Raw genomic sequence first — 12,500 nt, forward strand, 5'->3', positions numbered from 1 at the left:
ACACACACACACACACACACACACACACACAAACATGCCCCTCCACGCAGGCACACAATGTACGGCGGCGAGATACACTCTTCCAGAACAGCAATGGGCAGCAGCTGAACTTGTGAAGTGGAGCGAGTGTGAGTGTTTGTGAGTGTGTGTGTGTGTGTGTGTGTGTGTGTGCGCATTTGTGCATTGTTTGTGTGTGCGTGTACGTGCACTGTGTGCGCATGTGTGAGTACGTGCATCGTGTTTGTGTGTACGTGCATCGGATATGTGTGTACGTGCATCGGGTATGTGTGTGTGTGTGTGTGTGTGTGTGCGTGCATCATGTGTGTGTATATGTGTGCATGTTTATATGTGTGCATGCATCGTGTGTGTGCATGCATCGTGTGTGTGCATGTGTATATGTGTGCTTGCATCGTGTGTGTGTATATGTGTGCATGCATCGTGTACGTGTGTGTGTGTGTGTGTGCATTGTGTGTGTGTATATGTGTGCTTGCATCGTGTGTGTGCATGTGTATATGTGTGCTTGCATCGTGTGTGTGTATATGTGTGCATGCATCGTGTGCGTGTGTGTCGGACACACAGATACTTCCCACCATATTGTGACAGCAGAGACAGTAAGACCTGAGCCACAGTCAGACGCCCTCAACACTGAATGAACCCAGAGTCAGACGCCCTCAACACTGAATGAACCCAGAGTCAGACGCCCTCAACACTGAATGAACCCAGAGTCAGACGCCCTCAACACTGAATGAACCCAGAGTCAGACGCCCTCAACACTGAATGAACCCAGAGTCAGACGCCCTCAACACTGAATGAACCCAGAGTCAGATGCCCTCAACACTGAATGAACACAGCAGCATGACAGGCTGACGGAGGCAGACATTGGCCCCTAGTGTGCCAGAATACTTCTCATCATTACACTAAGTGCAACTGAATGCACTAAGCACTGAAGCACTGGGTAGAATGGAGAATAGTATGGAGAATAGTATGGGTGGAATGGAGAATAGTATGGGACATGTAGAATAGTATGGGTAGAATGGAGAATAGTATGGAGAATAGTATGGGTAGAATGGAGAATAGAATGGAGAATAGTATGGGTAGAATGGAGAATAGAATGGAGAATAGAATGGAGAATAGAATGGAGAATAGTATGGGTAGAATGGAGAATAGTATGGGAGGAATAGAGAATAGTATGGGACATGGGACAGAGCAAGAGATAGGGCACAACATATGACTACGAGGACAATGTGGAATGAGGCACAAAACTAATTAAAGAGTTCAAGAGATACAGGTCAGGGGTCATAGGTTGTTGTCAATGGCAACATGATGGGGGAGGGCGGTTATTTTCATGAACACTGTTGTTCCACTGTCCTGATTTGACTCATCTAAATAACACAAGTACACAAATAACACACACACACACACAAATAACACAAATGCACAAGAGGGGAGGCACAACATACAGCGACACACACACACACACACACACACACACATACAATTACACAATGTCAGTCGGCCAGGACAGCAGTGCCCGGGGCTGCTGTGTGTATAAATTTGAACCGATTTCCTGTGCCCCCCTGGACCCCTTCACCAGTGCCCTAACGATGTTTCCACTAAAAGCCCCGCCACACTGCGCCCCACGTGCCAACGATAGCACCCGGGCATCAATGATCTGCCCCGCTCCACTCACCCTCGCCCTCACCCTCGACTCCACAACGAGGGGAGCGGAAGGGGACACAGAATTTCATTGACAAAAAAGAGCATCATATCTGCTCCTCTGGTTTGGTTTAAATAGCAGTGTGTGTTTGTGCGTGTGTGTGTGTGTGTAGGTGCGTGCGTGCGTGCGTGCGTGCGTGCGTGCGTGCGTACGTGCGTGTGTGTGTAGGTGCGTGCGTACAGGATGTTTTGTCAATCAATTATTTATATTTTGTACTTTTGAAGGTGATGAATTGGTTATAGGACTAATCAATGAATAGTTTTATTAATCAGTTATTGGTATTTAGTACTCTTTGCAGGTGTTCCCCACACCCCTACCTGCGTGACCTTCTCTGTGAGGTTCTCTCAAAGTTCCTTCACATTGGTATTTAGTACCTGCGTGGCCTTCTCTGTGAGGTTCTATCAAAGTTCCTTCACATTGGTATTTAGTACCTGCGTGGCCTTCTCTGTGAGGTTCTCTCAAAGTTCCTTCACATTGGTATTTAGTACCTGCGTGGCCTTCTCTGTGAGGTTCTCTGAACGTTCCTTCACATTGGTATTTAGTACCTGCGTGGCCTTCTCTGTGAGGTTCTATCAAAGTTCCTTCACATTGGTATTTAGTACCTGCGTGGCCTTCTCTGTGAGGTTCTCTCAAAGTTCCTTCACATTGGTATTTAGTACCTGTGTGACTTTCTCTGTGAGGTTCTATCAAAGTTCCTTCACATTGGTATTTAGTACCTGCGTGGCCTTCTCTGTGAGGTTCTCTGAACGTTCCTTCACATTGGTATTTAGTACCTGCGTGACTTTCTCTGTGAGGTTCTATCAAAGTTCCTTCACATTGGTATTTAGTACCTGTGTGACTTTCTCTGTGAGGTTCTCCGAGCGTTCCTTCACATTGGTATTTAGTACCTGTGTGACTTTCTCTGTGAGGTTCTCTCAAAGTTCCTTCACATTGGTATTTAGTACCTGCGTGACCTTCTCTGTGAGGTTCTCTGAGCGTTCCTTCACATTGGTATTTAGTACCTGCGTGACTTTCTCTGTGAGGTTCTCTCAAAGTTCCTTCACATTGGTATTTAGTACCTGTGTGACTTTCTCTGTGAGGTTCTATCAAAGTTCCTTCACATTGGTATTTAGTACCTGTGTGACTTTCTCTGTGAGGTTCTATCAAAGTTCCTTCACATTGGTATTTAGTACCTGCGTGACCTTCTCTGTGAGGTTCTCTGAGCGTTCCTTCACATTGGTATTTAGTACCTGCGTGGCCTTCTCTGTGAGGTTCTCTGAGCGTTCCTTCACATTGGTATTTAGTACCTGCGTGACCTTCTCTGTGAGGTTCTCTGAGCGTTCCTTCACATTGGTATTTAGTACCTGCGTGACCTTCTCTGTGAGGTTCTCTCAAAGTTCCTTCATATTGGTATTTAGTACCTGCGTGACCTTCTCTGTGAGGTTCTCTCAAAGTTCCTTCATATTGGTATTTAGTACCTGTGTGACCTTCTCTGTGAGGTTCTCCGAGCGTTCCTTCACAATGGCGGGGGTGAGGAGCTGGAGGGGGGTGCTGGTGGCGGTCTCGGGCGAGGCGGGGTGGGCGTCCCGATCCGAGTGGCACAGGTTCAGCACCCGTAGGGGGAACCGGCGAGAGCCGGAGCACTTCATGAGGTTAGAATCCAAAGAGGAACTCAGAGAACCGGACGGCAGGCCTGTGGAAGACGAGAGCAGGTGTTCCGACCGCGGGGGAATGGAGAACATCAGCAGAGAACGAGGGATGCAGAGGGGAGGAGAGGAGAGAGAGAGAGAGATTACAAGAGAGAAACGATGAAGGAGTGTTGGTGAGATTTCTAAACATGACATCAGTACGATCATAATTTTGGACCATTTTAAACTGTCTTTTGGCTACTAATGAACGGAATACACACCGGAAAATGAATGGTGTGTGTGTGTGTGTGTGTGAGACATGTTGATTGACTGCTGGAAAGACTTACTGCTGGTGTGTGTGTGTGTGTGTGTGTGTGTGAGTGAAAGACCTGTTGGATGAGGAGCTATCTAGACAGGCTTACTGCTGGCTTGTGTCTGTTTCTGTGTGTGTGTGTGTGTGTGTGTGTGTGTGTGTGTGTGTGTGTGTGTGTGTGTGTGTGTGTGTGTGTGTGTGTGTGTGTGTGTGTGTGTGTGAGAGAGAGAGAGAGAGAGAGAGATGTTGAATGACTGATGGACAGCCTTACTGCTAGTGTGTGTGTGTGTGTGTGTGTGGGCGTGTGTGTGAGAGAAAGAGATGTTGAATGACTGATGGACAGCCTTACTGCTGGCGCGTGTGTGTGTGTGTGTGTGCGTGAGAGATGTTGATTGACTGCTGGAAAGGCTTACTGCTGGCGTGACACACATCGTTCCCTGGCATCCCCAACTCTCCCTCATCACAGTCAGAGAACAAACCAACCAATCAATCTCAGCTCTTCACTTGTTGCAGCCAATCACAGATCTCCCTCAGTGGAGTGTTTGCCAAACCAGCAGAGTTGGACTTTCCTTGGAAAAGCCAAACAAACAAACAAATAACCCAAAGCTCATCTGACTGCCACAGAGAACTTCCTTCCAGTGTTGTCATGGTGATAACCATGGTTACACACGCTCCTGTAAGGGAAAGTGCTAAGAACACCAAGGTAATGGGTTCAATACCCGGGGATCACACACACTGATGGCAATGTGTCTACACTGTCCTGGGAGTCACTTCAGGAGAAAAGTCTCCAAATGCTAAATGAATGAATCTAAATCATATATGTAAAGTTAAATCTGTTCTCAGTGTCTAGTAGTCATTGTACTGAATCCATCGGTGTTGCAGCCACCAAACAACTCCTTACATTGACCCTACAAGTCTTCATACATAGAATACAATAAATAGAGTTGTTTGTTGAAAATGCTTACCTTATCCATGTTGTCCAGGTCCCGCTGGTTTGATCTGAAGATACCTCCGTTTGAGATGGTTTGAGATTTACAGGGTTACAGATCTCCCCAATCTCTTCAGTTTGACTCTGCAGTCCCACAGTCTCTACAGATGTCCCACAGACAGTCTCTCAGATGTCCCACGGTCTCTATAGATGTCCCAAAGACACTCCTACAGTCTCTATAGATGTCTCAGTCTCACAGAGTCTCACAGATGTCCCACAGACAGTCTCACAGTTCGCCCACAGACAGTGTCACAGATGTCCCACAAACAGTCTCACAGATGTCCCACAAACAGTCTCACAGTTCGCCCACAGACAGTCCCATAATCTCTTCAGATGTCTCAGTCTCTACAGATGTCCCACAGAAGCCTGCTCCTCCTCTGCCTGTGCGCTGCTCTTCCAAACACCGCACATCCAGGTGTCGACGCTGACCTGGTCAGATATAGCACTAATGAGAAGAGCAGTCTTGTTTTGGCTCACACACAGGATGAAGGCAGGACAGATTGTGCAAGTCTCCCATTGTCTGCGCGTGACAGCGGAACGTTCCGGATCACTTTAGACGTGCCGACCGACACCTCGGCGCACTTCCTGTTTACTCTCGGACGCTCTCTTCCCGGGTCGAGCCCTTTTGGTTCGACCCGACCCAAGATAGATGTGGCGCTCTCTCTCTCTCTCTCAATCCATCCGCTGTTCCCGAGGACCAATCAATTGCTCTCGCCCAAGCAGGCCACTCACCCGAGCAGTCAATAGAAATGAAAGCACTAGACACAAACATATACATACACACCAAAATACAGACACACACACACACTGCTGACGGTGCTGGTGAGGGGGGGTGCATGGAAAGACACAGGCGACACAGACACACACACACACACAACTGACGGTGCTGGTGAGAGGAGTACGTGGAAAGACACAGACGACACACACAGACACACACACTGCTGACGGTGCTGGTGAGGGGGGTGCGTGGAAAGACACAGACGACACACACAGACACACACACACACACACACACTGCTGATGGTGCTTGTGAGGGGGGTGCATGGAAAGCATCTGAAGCAGTGGCACAGCATGAATGACACATTGATGACCAGCGTGTCGATGCTTCGTGCCAACCAATCAATGCTCTAAGTGCAAATACAACGGTCAGTGGTCCAACTGTTAATGTGGGTCTGTATCGAGCGTCTGCTGGTTCCTCACATTCCTATGATGGGAAGGGAAGGCAGGGGGGGGGGGGGGGGGGGCGCCTATCGGAACTGTGACCTGGTTAAAAACACGACGACCTTTCCCTCTGACCTTCAAATTCTTCCACTGCTGCTCTGGAACTGGCTCTGACTGTGGAAACCTAACACAATACAAAATCATTTCATTTCACTTCACTTCAAAATGAATGTGTAGCAGTTTATATTAAAAAGCCATTGGCAGTGTGTGTGTTTATAGTCACATCCAGTATGTTAGCATAGATTAACCAGGCTCAAGAAAGGAAATACTTTAAATTTGTTTTTATTTGAGAACACAGATTGAATGTACAGGTCACAAACACTCACACTGTCACACTCTCAAACCCTCATTCTCACTCTCATCCACACCCACACTCAGACAAACCCACAAGTCACACTTGGGACAACAGCATGGCTCTTGTTTCTGATAAATTAGTGACATGACACTTCAACAGTCCCGACCTCCACCAGCGGAGAACAGAGGCCCCGTGCGCTCATCAACCTTTATTCCTCCAGGATTCCACATTCCTCTGTCTGCTCATCTGTATCATTCTGGAATAGAATCCTGAAATCCTAAATGCTTCAACTCTCCTTCGACTCTCCTGCCTTCCGTCTGTCCGTCTGTCCGTCTGTCTGTCTACCATCGGTCCATCTCTCCCCTCCCCTCAGAGAGAGAGAGAGAGACAGGATGGGGTGTTTAGTCCTTGGCCTCGATGTTGTCCCACACACACAACACATCAGGGTTTAGTCCCTGGCCTCGATGTTGTCCCACACACACACACACACATCAGGGTTTAGTCCTTGGCCTCGATGTTGTCCCACACACACAACACATCAGGGTAGTCCTTGGCCTCGATGTTGTCCCACACACACACACACAACACATCAGGGTTTAGTCCCTGGCCTCGATGTTGTCCCACACACACAACACATCAGGGTAGTCCTTGAGCGCCTCCAGAAGCTCATGGGCATCGCTCAGCTGCTCCTCGCCCAGCGGCGCCGTTGCCGTGGCGACGTACTCCAGCCCCGACGACACCGTGGTTACGCCCAGCTTCTCCAGCTCCGCACGGACCCCCCGCATATCAGCCATGCCGCAAATGAACTACAGGAGGGGAGAGGGACAATTTAATAACTAATTGCACATTACAGCAAAAATGCATCAGCAAGTCATCTTTCAGGAGAGTCTTTTCCACTCCCCTTGTCTTCACAAACCTCCTATTTGGAGGAAGCTTGCACTACATCCCCAGGAATTAAATTTAAAAGATTTAAAAAGAAATGTACACTTATGTGTCAAGTGCCTTAAAGGGTGATACTGTAAAGATGAATTTGTGTTTTCGAAATTATGCCTTCATTTTAAGTAAGAACAAGTATGACAAAAGCTGATCATTTGAGTGAGAGAGTTAGCGTGTGTGTGTGTTTGTGTTTGTGTTTGTGTGTGTGTGCGTGCGTGTGTGTGTGTGGGTGTGTGATAGGGCTGAACGATTTGGGGAAATAATCTAATCCAATATTGCGATTGCGATTTAATATGCAATTTTTTTTATTTTATCCTAATTTTTTTCCCAACAAATCGTAATGAATGATTTCAATATGACCAACACAATATTAGATACATTTAGTGAAAAATATTATTTCCCACAATTAAAATTTTAATTAATCGTTCAGCCCTAGTGAGTGAGTGTGTGCGTGTGTGTGTGTGTGTACCTGCAGCATGGCTCTCTCCTCCTCGTCCTCTGTCTCCTGCACATCCTCAGCTCCCGCCTCAATTGCCAAATCCAGCGCCTGGTCCGACGACATGTCCCCCCGCGTCGCCATGACGACGCCCTTCCTGCTGAAGCTGTGGCGTGCCCCGTCACACACTGCCGCCCTGTGGACAACCAGGGAAATGCACATGAAAACAGTCCCAGCAGTAGGACGATACACGTGTATTCAACATACACCTGTATTCAACATACACCCACACCCATTCAACATACACCTGTATTCAACATACACCCACACCCATTCAACATACACCTGTATTCAACATACACCCACACCCATTCAACATACACCTGTATTCAACATACACCCACACCCATTCAACATACACCTGTATTCAACATACACCCACACCCATTCAACATACACCTGTATTCAACATACACCCATTCGACATACACCTGTATTCAACATACACCTGTATTTAACATACACCTGAATTCAACATACACCCACACCCATTCAACATACACCTGTATTCACACTAACGGAGAAAGAAGCAGTCCTAAAGAGAGAGAGGGAGATGTGAGGGCAGGCAGCAATGAGAGGGAGAACGGAAGTGAAAGAAAAAGCATGTAGAGAAAGAGAGAGAGAAAGAGAGAGAGAGGGGATCTGGCTCTGACCCGTGTTTGCTGAGGAGGTGTCTGATTTCCTGGTTGGCGCGATTGTTGTTTTCAGTTATAACCTCCACCAGAGCCACGTAGCCGCCCGGACCCCGGACCTCATACAGGTGCTGAGTGCCTCCCTTGGACTTCTCCTGCCAGAGAGAGAGAGAGAGACAGACAGACAGAGAGAGAGAGAGAGAGAGAGAGAGAGAGAGAGAGAGAGAGAGAGAGAGAGAGAGAGAGAGAGAGAGAGAGAGAGAGAGAGACAGACAGACAGAACACCAAGGTCAGAGGTTTGATTCCCTGGAAACACACATTCTAATTCTAATATGAGTGTTGTGTGCAACTTTAGTTAAACACTACATGAACACTATGTCAGCATGAATCTATTTGTGACATTAAACATATGACCACAACCATACTGGGGGTAAATGTTTGTCTGTGGCTTCATTTGTGACCTTATATTTGAGCATTTCTGCCCCTCCTAAGCGGCTCATTGTGATTGGACCCCCATTTCTGCCCCTCCCAAGCGGCTCATTGTGATTGGACACTCATTTCTGCCCCTCATTGTGATTGGACACTCACGGCTCCTTTGATGGAGTTCTCGATGGTGGCCTTCGGGATGCTCTTGTTCCGACACTGTTCAATAATCTGGGCCAACGCCAAGTTAAACTCGGGGTTCGTTCCCCCCTCTGCACAAACAACAGTAAGATGGACACGGTGAGTTTCTTGGTGTGATCACACACACTCACACATGTAAGTCATCGTGCACATCAAGAATCGCACACATGCCACGACACGACACAGTACAGAATGCAGACCACATACAGCATACACAACATGCAACTAGGTCTTTTCAATAGGCTACATACTTTGCATACCACACAACAACTCATAGATGTAGCAAGAGACACCATGGACTTTGATGCAGTTCTCACATGGAGGAAAATAGATTTCACCTGGAATCAATATAATCAATACTGTAGTGTCAGTTGTTATTGAACGTTGTAGGTGAAGCATTTAGCGGAACATGTTTGCCTAGGTGAGTGGGATTTATCAGTGTAGGGGTGATGTTCTCAAGTCTGGTAGATGGCCATGCAGTTTCTCAGCTCTGTGTGTGTGTGTGTGTGTGTTGACTGTTCTGCGTATTAAGTTGCTGTACTCGTGCATGTACACACCCACATTCACTTATGCTTACCTCGAACAGCAACCCGAATCATCATCGTCAATTTCGCCATCATCCTTGCCCGCGCAGCATCTCGGGGGATTTTAACGGTTCTGACTTTCGACCATTTATTGTGACCAGCGCACACGGGCGGGGTGTGGTGGATGCCCCGGACTGGCCGTGAATCCCATCTGGAGAGTGAAGGCAACACTGACGCACAAACTTTGGTGACGCAGCCGATTCTCGGAACCAAAGACGCCTGGCTCAGGGCTACCCGGCAGGAATAAGGCAAGAACGCCAGTAACACCGCGGCCCCCGCCATTGCCCTTGAGTTAAAAACAAAGTAAGACCTCACCAGACAAGTTACCCTTTAATCTAGAAAATACAGACGATTGCCGTATTGTTACGGTTAAGAGTTATTTTTTGTACTGCTATCGCCGTCACTCAAAACTTGAAAAGCAAAATTTGGCAGTTAAGAAGAAATTCTCAGATTCCATTTGACTTGCAGCAGCACTGACAGTTAACGTTAGCTGTAGCTCTGTGCACAGCTATTATGGGGACAGCGAAACACTACCTTAACGCTAGTGCAGCAGCATTTCTACGAGCAAAATTCGTATGAATATAATCAGTGTTAACGTCACAGATGTAAAACAAAACTCACAGTGTGTCCCTGGTACAGGGCTGAGGCACAGTCAGTGGGACACGCGGATATCCTGCGAGTCAACAGCAAGTCTGTACTTCAAAATAAAAGCCACTACAACACAACTGTCAGGTTATTTCATGAAGTCGGCCATATGATGGCGCCCTTGCCACGATGTCATGTCCCACCCCCTGTCGCACACAACAGTTTTGAAATGAGAACAAAACTAATAAAAAATACCTCATATTAAAAAAAATAAGTGGCACACACAACCTCCCTCTTCCACTGACTCTATTCTCTGGCATTGTGACTGAATCGCCACATTTTTTTTCAAGCCAGTCTAGGTAGTAGTGTGACAGGCACATGACACACCGCTCGGAGACATGCATGACTAACTCACTTCCAGTCACTTAGGGCTGAAGGTGAAGAACAGCAAGCTCTGCCAACTCCCAAACAGCCGTCGGACAAGGAACCCTCAAACAGCTCTCAGCAGGAACAGGCAGAAGGACAGGTAGCATATCCAGCGAGAGAATGTGTGTTTGTGTGTGTAGGCATGTGTGCAGGGATGGGCAGTATTTCTGATACATGTATTTTAAATATGTATTTTAAATTAAAAATAGTATTTTGTAATTTGTATTTGATGGGCCATATACAAAACAGTATACACATGAACTGCATGCGTCTTTGGGAGATAGAACAGTGTGCTGAGCGCTTTGCCCATTCATAGTCCTGGGGACAAGTGCTGCCCAACACAAACTGGTTTAAAAGTGACATTTCTGTCTCCTAGGGCGACACAGACCATGACACCTGCTTGTAAAATGTTGAGTGTGCAGGCGTTGAAAGTGTTTGGGGAATGGGGAATACCCATCCTGATACAGCCCTTCTCAAAACAGAGGTGTAACATGCCTTGTTGAGCAGTGAAAAGCTGTAAGAATATTATTAAAATGACCCAATGGCCTTATTAACAAGGCCCGGGACCCCCACCTGACTTGGACTCTTATCCCGCCCCCACACCTCAAGTCTGTGTTACATTAACACACATTACATTGCACATTCACATTGCACTCCTGTTTTGCATTTTGCATTTTACTTTCCACTTTACTTTTTACATTTTTTATATTTGTATCTTATATATTTCGTTTTTTGTTCTTATGTGTAGTACTTATTGTGTTTGTATGTTTTATGTTCATTGTATGCACCTATACACCAGAGCAAATTCCAGGTAGGTGTAAACCTACTTGGCAATAAATACAATAATATATATAAAATAATAATATAATAATATAAAATATAAATTACTATTTTTTAAATACAGAATACTGCCGGTTATTTTAACACATGTTGTGGTTGCTGTCTGTTGTGTTTTAAGTTTGATACTCCTACAACTTTTGTTTTGTATTTTGTATTTCATATCAAATGAAATTGAAAGGAAATTGTATTTCATATAAAAATACGATTCGATTTTTGCCCATCCCTGCGTGTGTGTGAGATAGAGTGGCGGGGGAGGGGGGATGAGGGGGAGAGAGAAAGGGGGAGAGAGAGTTGGAGGAGAGACAACGAGAAAGAGAGAGAGAGTACGTATGTGTGTGTGAGAGAGGGGGGTGTGGGAGGTGGAGAGAGAGAGAGAGAGATGAGCAATCTTTCTCTAAAGCTGCAGGAACTCAGTAGTGTACATCTGTGAGGGGAATAGGCTGGGAGACGACAGAGGAGTGAGAGACACAGACACAGACGCACTCAAAGAGAGACACAGAGAGAGAGAGACACAGACGCACTCAAAGAGAGACACAGAGAGAGAGAGACACAGACACACTCAAAGAGAGACACAGAGAGAGGAGTATAAGGAATCTGGATTGGACTTATTGGCACTGATTTGACTTTCCCATTGTTTGATTTCTTCAGGGAAGACTGGGATTCTATCACTGTTTTTTTTTTTCAGCGCTATCATCATCAAGAGGAATACTGTCGTTTTGGCGTAATCTTCATTGAAGTTTTTTTTTTTCTAAGAAGAAGGGGAAACCAGAAAGAAATCTTTTAAAAGAAGAAATCATTTTGACATCTGTGTCTCATTGTCAGAGCTCTTTGGGTGTCAGAGCTGAGGAACAGAGCTGGATCGGAGAGCGATATGCACGGGGAGAACGCAGGTCTCTGGGGCGGACTGGGACCCCTCCTGTCACCGTAAGACCGTGAGAGGACCGTGACAGTCCACAGAAGGGGGATCAGGAGGACACGAGAGAGGGGGTACAGGGGGTACCGTCCACAGAAGAGGTATCAGGAGGACACGAGAGAGAGGGTACAGGGGGTATAGTCCACCGAAGGGGGATCTGGACACGACAACTACAAGCATGTCAAGCCTGGTTGGAGTGATCGCACTTCTGGTGTGTTACATCCTGGTGTCGGCAAAGGCATTGGTGAGTGTCTTTGGATTTGTGTGTGTGTGGATCTGATATCAAATTGATCATAGAGATGAATAGTATACATCTAATTTGC

The 12,500-nt window shown here is 46.6% G+C and overlaps 2 protein-coding genes across 9 annotated transcripts in view; one reads left to right on the top strand and one right to left on the bottom strand.

Moving 5' to 3' along the window:
- Positions 1 to 12,500, top strand: part of LOC105893717 (SEC14-like protein 1) — a 436,978-nt gene that overhangs the window by 66,456 nt on the left and 358,022 nt on the right. The gene's annotated exons all lie outside the window — the stretch shown is intronic.
- On the bottom strand, positions 6,113 to 10,141 carry LOC105902229 (translational activator of cytochrome c oxidase 1). 2 transcript variants are annotated; one of them, XM_031561497.2, is made up of 6 exons: positions 10,035 to 10,141; positions 9,407 to 9,699; positions 8,794 to 8,900; positions 8,227 to 8,360; positions 7,547 to 7,709; positions 6,113 to 6,947 (listed from the first exon to the last, which is right to left on the bottom strand). In XM_031561497.2, exons 2-6 carry the CDS (start codon positions 9,693 to 9,695, stop codon positions 6,738 to 6,740), a joined length of 903 nt encoding a protein of 300 aa, XP_031417357.1. In that variant the 5' UTR covers positions 9,696 to 9,699; positions 10,035 to 10,141; the 3' UTR covers positions 6,113 to 6,737. The 2 variants fall into 2 exon arrangements, with proteins under 2 accessions (XP_031417357.1, XP_031417358.1); XM_031561498.2 differs by lacking the exon at positions 10,035 to 10,141 and having other exon boundaries at positions 9,407 to 9,814.

Source organism: Clupea harengus, chromosome 23 (assembly GCF_900700415.2).
Source record: "Clupea harengus chromosome 23, Ch_v2.0.2, whole genome shotgun sequence".
Classification (NCBI taxonomy): Eukaryota; Metazoa; Chordata; class Actinopteri; order Clupeiformes; family Clupeidae; genus Clupea; species Clupea harengus.

Bases quoted from the DNA above. Each gene is read 5' to 3' on its own strand.
- LOC105902229 (XM_031561497.2), bottom strand. From the start codon at position 9,695: ATGGCGGGGGCCGCGGTGTTACTGGCGTTCTTGCCTTATTCCTGCCGG. The intron at 8,361-8,793 runs GTGAGTGTCCAA...TCTCTCTGGCAG, and splicing joins AGAACTCCATCAAAGGAGCC to GAGAAGTCCAAGGGAGGCAC. The intron at 7,710-8,226 runs GTCAGAGCCAGA...GGTTGTCCACAG, and splicing joins CACCTCCTCAGCAAACACGG to GGCGGCAGTGTGTGACGGGG.